Source organism: Aplysia californica, unplaced genomic scaffold (assembly GCF_000002075.1).
Source record: "Aplysia californica isolate F4 #8 unplaced genomic scaffold, AplCal3.0 scaffold00039, whole genome shotgun sequence".
Classification (NCBI taxonomy): Eukaryota; Metazoa; Mollusca; class Gastropoda; order Aplysiida; family Aplysiidae; genus Aplysia; species Aplysia californica.
Window position 1 is genome coordinate 1,535,249 of NW_004797309.1, and position 7,804 is coordinate 1,543,052.

General features: G+C 39.4%; 2 protein-coding genes across 3 annotated transcripts in view; both read right to left on the minus strand.

Moving 5' to 3' along the window:
* LOC100533399 (PTSP-like peptide neurotransmitter precursor) lies at positions 1-590 on the minus strand (the record flags this gene model as incomplete). Its single annotated transcript, NM_001204682.1, is given in 1 exon segment — positions 1-590. A coding segment is annotated over 1 exon segment (30 nt), but the record flags the coding sequence as incomplete, so codon positions are not given.
* Positions 591-1,083: 493 nt separating this feature from the next.
* Positions 1,084-7,804, minus strand: part of LOC101847935 (contactin-3) — a gene marked incomplete in the record, with an annotated part of 67,736 nt that continues 61,015 nt past the window's right edge. For both annotated transcript variants that reach the window (XM_005092001.3, XM_035973975.1), the window contains 2 exon segments: positions 1,084-4,288; positions 6,038-6,141. In XM_005092001.3, coding sequence (XP_005092058.3) covers positions 4,001-4,288; positions 6,038-6,141 — 392 coding nt within the window.

Here is a 7,804-nt window from a genome sequence, read left to right on the forward strand (position 1 = left end):
GTTCATGTTTTTTCAAGGAAACCAAAGTGAGAGGCCAAATCTTACATTAGCTCGAAAATGTGGTTGGGAGGATAATTTTAGAATCCTAGCGAATTTATTATTCTGTAATAGGGTTTATAGTATGAGCTTCCACTCGCGCACGAGTTCCAGAGTCACATAGCTGATGCTGGGTTTTTTAAGGTCTTGCTCCAATATTCTTGATTGGTCAAGTTTGCAACGCCGTTCATACACAAGGAAGTAGATGTTTTTAATTACGACATACAAGAGATAGGTACACTTACCTTTTCAACCCACCAGGTTTCCTTACTGTTTTAAGGTGTTGTCTTAAGTACACGTACTACGATCAAAATGAAGATGAGCTCTTTGGTGAGTAATCGGCAAGATGTAGCCCACAATTACTAGACTGTGCCCATTTAATAATCAAACAGTTATTACAAGTATTGATTTTTAGTCCATAATACTCAACATTAGCGGAGAAAACGGAGCAAACTTGAAAGCACTTAAGTAGTTTGTCCGGATATACAGACTTTCCAATTTTTCCATTTGATTACTTGCAAAATTTACACCCATTCTCTCTCTCTCTCTCTCTCTCTCTCTCTCTCTCTCTCTCTCTCTCTCACACACACACACACACACACACACACACACACACACACACACACACACACACACACACTCTCTCTCTCTCTCTCTCTCTCTCTCTCTCTACCTATCACCGAAGTCTGTACCCACTTCTGTGGTTCAATGGTTCGACTCATCGTCACTGGACGAAAAAGACATTGGATTAGGTCCCTTATCTGAGAGATTTTTCAGTTAGGCATCTTCGTCTTTGTGCAATGATGTGCCACCCCAGACAACCCGGTTGGTTTGCCAAGCTAGGGAAAAGCGCCCACCTTTTCAATTATCTAAATTGGGTCTACGGGACCGTAAAACATTTACAATCAATCTTTAGTCACATCTTTCTCTCCATCCCATTTTCCATATCTCTCTCCCTCGCTCTCTCTCTCTCTCTCTCTCTCTCTCTCGCTCTCCCGCTCTCTCGCTCTCTCGCTCTCTCTCTTTCTCTCTCTCTCTCTCTCTCTCTCTCTCTCTCTCTCTCTGTCTGTCTGTCTCATGCCGTCTCTCTCCATATCCACTCCTCTATCTCTCTTTATATTTCCTCTCTTCCTTCGGTCACATTGTCTTCTTTTACCTTTCTTTCTCATTACAACGTTCTTGTTTCCCACGGTCTGACCCTTGGCTCTGTTGTACTAGAGTCGTCTAGTTTCAAGACACAATACCATGGAAACAACAATTACAAGAAAGTAAAAACTAATCCCCAGACAAAGGTTTGTTATTATAATTGCTCGAAGAGCTCAAATTAAGAATTAATAAAGCTACGGAAATCTTAACTGAGGTTGCTATAGTGTTGAAACCATCGACTTACATTCAATGGTTCTGGGTCGATGCTGATGGTAAGAGAAAGGAAAAACAAACCACAGATATTGGTATGCCTACACAGAACGCACTACACTAACGCCGGATGATAATTGGATTCCTTGAATCCCAACTGTTACTCCATTGTTCTAACTACCCCATCAGAACACACCATTGCTTTAGAACATAACTTTAAACAACTTTTTCAAACAAGTAATTCATAGGTATTGGAATGAGTATATCCAGTCATTTATCTAACTAAAACGGGTATGTACAGGTTCTAAAGTAATGTTTTAACAGTGCAGATTATCAGCAAAAAAGAAATGTCATGGAGTTAGGCTCGTTGGGTGTTTATAACGTAAATTATTCAAGATATTGCAATTGCAATTATTGACCAATTCAGTGTTGAAACTGGAAGCCAAACGTTCAATATTTATCATAATGAAATAATAATTATTATTTCATTCTTATACATATTAAATATTACAATTATAATAATCCCAAAGGTATAGTGAAACTTTTAAAAGAATGTAAAATCGGGAATTTTTTTGTAACGAAAAGCTTCAAAATAACATTTATGGTATTCGTACCATGGAAGATAATGATAAAACGATGATGGTGATAATGGCGATGATGTGATGATGATGACGACGACGATGATAATGATGAGGAGGAGGCTGATGATGATGCTGATGATGATGATATAATAATTATGATGATGGTGAAGCTGTAGAGGGGGAGGAGGAGATGGGGAGGAGAAGGAGGAAGAGAAGGAGCAGAGGAGGAGGAAGAAAAGGAATAGGAGATGGTGGACCACGACGAACACGACTGCAACGGTGAGAACGACGACGACGACGACGACGAGGACTGCCAGCATGACGATTACACGTTCACACGGGTGTGTAAGATCAATGGAGATAGAGTGGCAATGAATGGGCCAACATTGAGCAAAACTGACAAATCGACGGCATCCAACAACCCCACAATATAGAAAGGTTCTCTGGCCCTGCATTCATCAGTGACAGTCGTGAGGAAAAGAAGTATCCCATCTTAGTCAAGTTGACTAAATAGTTAGTGTCTTGAAAAATAATAATATTATTATTTTCTTTTATTCTCTGGAAAGTGTCGAAGCAAAAGCTGTAAAAACTACTGGGTTAAAAATACCATACCCCAGGGGTTTTTTTCATAATAGATCTAAATGTTTAGATGATTTTCAAACCACTTTAGTTGGATTTTTTTTTCTTTTAGAGACGCTATTGCCTATTTCATGTCTCCGATGTATAGGTATATTATAATGCACCACTCCCCAGTGTTTGGATAAAGACCCCCCCCCCCCCCCCTCAGGAAAAATTAAAGAGAGAAAACAATATGTTTTGTTATTGTATTTTAATTTGCTTAGTCAATTCTTATTTTTGAAATGGTGAATGTTTCCTCTAACTCGAAAGAATTTGGGGAAACTGCGATATCGTGCTTACCTCTTTGTCTCAATATTCTCATTTTTATCTTCCCCAAATCTAAGATACTTTAAGTGAACTGAAATGTCAATCAAAGCATGGGTATAGGCCATACTTTTCACTGCTGATCCTCCATGTCTGATATTCGTACAGACAGCTAAACATCAAATACAAAAGTTAACAATGAGAGTGACTGTATCTCAAGCAAAACAGCCCACGGCGTTGGGATTGTTACAAGACTGTGCTTGAAGACGACACACCACTTGAACCTCGCAGCGTGGTGCTTTGAACACAGAGGAAAGCAGCGCTCTGTTATAAGCAATGTGATCTTTACGGCTGTAGTCGCAAAAGGCGCAGTGCAAAAACATTACCACCCGTTAAGAAATATGACACTGTTATGTCTCATTGTGTTGACAAAGAACAAATAGGCATTGACACTGTAAGCTACTACAACGTCAACAGTCACTGTTTCCTTTGTTTTGTTTCTGAAGAGTCAAAAAATGTGGACGAATCAAACCATCTCATAAGTAGATGTGGGCCGAGGAAATCGCATGTGAAATTGTGTCCTTATTGTATACCCTGTTCTCCAATGGCACAGCACACAAACAAAAAGTAGAAACATATCCTTCATATTATACTAATAGAGTAGGCATGATGGAAAGGTGATGCCAAAACTACAAGCATTAAGGCATTCGGTTGTACGCTTGAAATAGAACTTCAAATTCGACGATGACAAAGCAGAAAAGTAGGGACAGAGTGGCGTTTGGTGGAATAAAACAACAATTACTTATCACCCCCTTTTTTTGTTCGGGGAATGAAACTCTGTTGTACGTTGTCGAAACTGACTACTTTATGTGCCCCAGTAAAATGTGTAGTAAGCGATAAAAGTATAACTCCGATTGTGTAATCTGGAAGAACAAGAATGATAAAACCTCACTGTGATTGTATCACTGTACATTAATCTAATTTGTGCTTGTTCCCAAAGATGGACCAGTGGCAAAGTAAAGGAGTTTTATCAGAGATCATTGTTAAGTCCAAGTTGTCGCTCCTATTGATTGAAAATTACAGTACAAAATACTTGGCGAGAGCATAACAGAAAATGCTCGAAAGAGGTTTTCTCCTGGCACGACTCAAGTCTCTCTAGCCAGGATCCCAACGAAGATCAAAGATAACAATGTTATAATGGAGTTAGCTTTTCCGGGTGAAATTGTCAAAGCGGAATTCACGTTGCCCGGATCGCCGATCTCAAACTTGACGGTCGCCTTACCACGGGAGTTCTCCGCCGTGCACTTGTACGTGCCCATGTCTTCGACTGTCAGATTGACAATGTTCAGCTGGCCGGACGGAACACCATCAAGGGAACTCATGGCAAACTTGGGAGATGACTCTAGGACCTCGTCACCTCGAAGCCAGAAGATCTGCAGATCAAATTAATCAGTTGATTAAATGAATGCTTTTAGAATGGAATGTCAAATCAGATAACAGTGTTTATGGGGCAGCGAAAGACAAAGAGCTTTGTAGGTGTTTTCCTAATGGAAGAATACCAGATGTCCCCAAAAACTATTGAATTTGTACCAATAAAGATTGGACCGTAAACTTCTGCATCCGTTGTTCCTAGTTGAAATCTCATCGATACAGAATGTTCATCGGTTCTGATTTACTCAAGCAATAAACACATCTCAAATTACATGCGTTTATGTAACAGGACAGCTGGCCATTTATTTGTCTTACGTGAAAGATGTCAGGTGCTTGAAGGAAATGCGTGGAGCTAACAAAAGCAAAATAGCAATGTAGCCAAGTGAAAACGAAAGCCGTAGGTCTGCCTTAGTGACCCTATTCTGTGTAACCGAGTTCTGCCTAACGTACTATCTAGACCAACAGTAAACATAGAAAAAACCCGCCCTGTCAAAGGGAGTAGGTCATCCGGCAAAAGCGTTTATGTCTTGAAAACTTGCCAACACTTGAAGGGATGTTATCTTTTAAGCATCACCTTTTCGCACCGTTTCCTTCACATTTGGGACAGTAAATGTCTGGAGAGCATTGTTGAGAAAGAGTTGACCCCTTTACATTATATGAAGAACAAAGAAATGGTATCGACCAAATACTCCAATTGTGCACTTTTGCCACAACGACAGGATGTTTGTCTGAAATTAACGTTCCTTTTTTAAGAAGAAATAGATAGGGAGAGAGACAGTTAGATACAGACACGCTTAGAGAAAGAGAGAAACAGAAACACAAAAGAAGAGAGAGAGAGATAGAGAGAGAGAGATAGAGAGAGAGAGAGAGAAAGAGAGAGAAAGAGAGAGAGAGAGAGAGAGAGAGGGAGTCAGAAGGTGTAGTAAAATCATATTATGAAACTGGAGGCTTATAAAAAAACAATCTGCACTCTCTTTCCTTTACATGCTTGCCACAAGTTGTTTCAAGAAGGAAAATGTTTGCCTTTATTCTATTCTTGAATTGAATGTTTATGTTAAACACGGATCAGTCGCAGTTTGATAAACACAAGGTGCATAATGTATAAGATCATTTTATCTTCACTTCCATCTGGAACCTTGCGCCTTACTCTTCTTCGTGAAGTGAACAATTTAACTTTTAACTTGGATCCGTCAAAGTTAGATATACCCAAAGTGCATGCTCTCTCTCTTTCTTCATTTACGCCAAGAATGTTGTAATGTACATTGTAAATTTGGTGTCATTCTATATAATATCTCGTTTGCGTCTGACGTACATTGTTCATAATAATATGTATTCCTATTTCACTCAGGTGGCTTGACTTAATGAGGACGTGTATTCTGGTCATTTGACTGCTTTTGAAGACTCGTAATCTAGGGCAATTATCTAAAAGTACAACTTCGATTTTCATACAGATTTTTTTCCATTCCGTTTTATTTTATTTTTCTGAAACTTCAAAAATGAGACAACAATACGTATTCTATAAAACAATTATGCCAATTGGTATTTCAAGTTAACGAAATAATGGTTCGAAATGTTTCCCAACATTGTTTTATGTTGGGTGAAGCTATTTGAAAGGCTGAAAATTGGAGACGGGTGGAGAAATGTGGTTGCCCGATCATGCTTGGTGCCCCCAACGGTCATATAGACTATGGAATGAATAAGCAAGTAAGTATCTATTCTACTTATAGAATTTGCGCATAGAAAACATTTACCTGTGGTGGAGGTTGACCGCCAGCTGGACATTTCAAAAGAGCTGATGTGTTGGTCACTTCCTGTAGTTTCTCGGGGATCTCCGAATCCCGGATGAAAGGTTTTCCTGTGTAAGAAAAGCAAAACATTTTTTTAAAATAACCGTTTTCATACCAACGCATTCTTTGAATACACTACCGAGTTGATCATTATTTATCAGAAAGGGACAAGTATGAAGCATACATAAACAATCAAGGTTCGTGATTCATTTCTTTTTTTTTTTTTTTTTTTGATGCTCTAAAAATCGAAGACGCTTATTCTGGGCTTTACCGGTCAGCGATCTGTTCAGGTTTTCTAGTCGAGTTGCTCTTGGTCAACCCTAGTCTCATTTGCCTTTTGTTTCCAGTAACAGCAGGGTGTTAAAGGCCTTTATATCATTCCAAGTGTCCCAGAAACTGCATTTGACTTGATGCACGGGTTTATGCAGTACACTTTGAGTGCCATTATATTGGAACTAAGAGGATACATTTACATTATCAGGAAGGCCTTTCAAAAGCGCAAAAGGCAGCAGTTTGACTTTAAACTCATAGACTGTCATCTTTGGCCTAATCTCAGATGTGTTCAAAGAAAATAGAAACAACAGAATAATAAACCTCATGATACACTGCACGGCCAAAATGATATTATGATTGGTATTGGAGAAACGGTCGTCGGCTACATTATTCGTTCCCTTTCAAAGATAATTTCAAAATGCAAAAGTTATTTAGAACAATTTGAAATACGCCAGTTCATACTCAAAGGTAAAACGAACTACTACAGTACTGTTCTTAAGCTATAGACTTAAATGGTTCTATTCTGTATTTTTGACACGTGTATACGCACAAATGAATATAAAGAGTCCCTACTCTCTGAAACCTGTATTACATTTTTTGTGAAACTATCTGAAAGTACGTGAAGGTTCAAGAATGACAGCTCAGAAACGAAAAAGTACGTACTATTATGGAGAAGAGGCGAGTATAACAACAGAAAAGTTGCGTTTTGTTTACGCAGTGCCATCTCACGATGTGAGTGACGGTGGGTACCGGAACCTTTGAACACGGATGTCAGGTTTGTTTAATTTTGGTTCGGGCGTTTTACAGGTCAATGCATACTATGAAATACATAGTGGTGACATACTGAAGAGTTTGCTTTTCGAGAGAAGTCAGATAAATAGACAAAAATAGGGCCAAAAGAATAAGAGAGTGGCCACGATAGATACGAACACGGAAGAGGGGAGGAAGCAGGTTGATGGACAGACAGATAGTTACCTAGGCCTTTATAGATAGGTAGACAGAGAGCCATACAAACTGTAAATAGATAGATAGATAGATAGATAGATAGATAGATAGATAGATAGATAGATAGATAGATAGATAGATAGATGGATATATGGATAGACAGACAGAAAGACAGACAGACAAAATGATAGACAGACTGAGAAAGAGAGAAATAAAGAGAGGGGGTCGGGGAAGGGGCACGGTGAGAATAAGAGAGAGAGTGGGCGACATAGAGAGAGAGAGAAAGAGAGAGAGAGAGAGAGAGAGAGAGAGAGAGAGAGAGAGAGAGACAAACAGACAGACAGACAGACAGACATACAGAAAGAAAAACAGACAGACAGACAGACAAACAGACAGGAGGGGGTCGGGGAAGGGGCACGGTGAGAATAAGAGAGAGAGTGGGCGACATAGAGAGAGAGAGAAAGAGAGAGAGAGAGAGAGAGAGAGAGAGAGAGAGAGAGAGAGAGAGAGAGA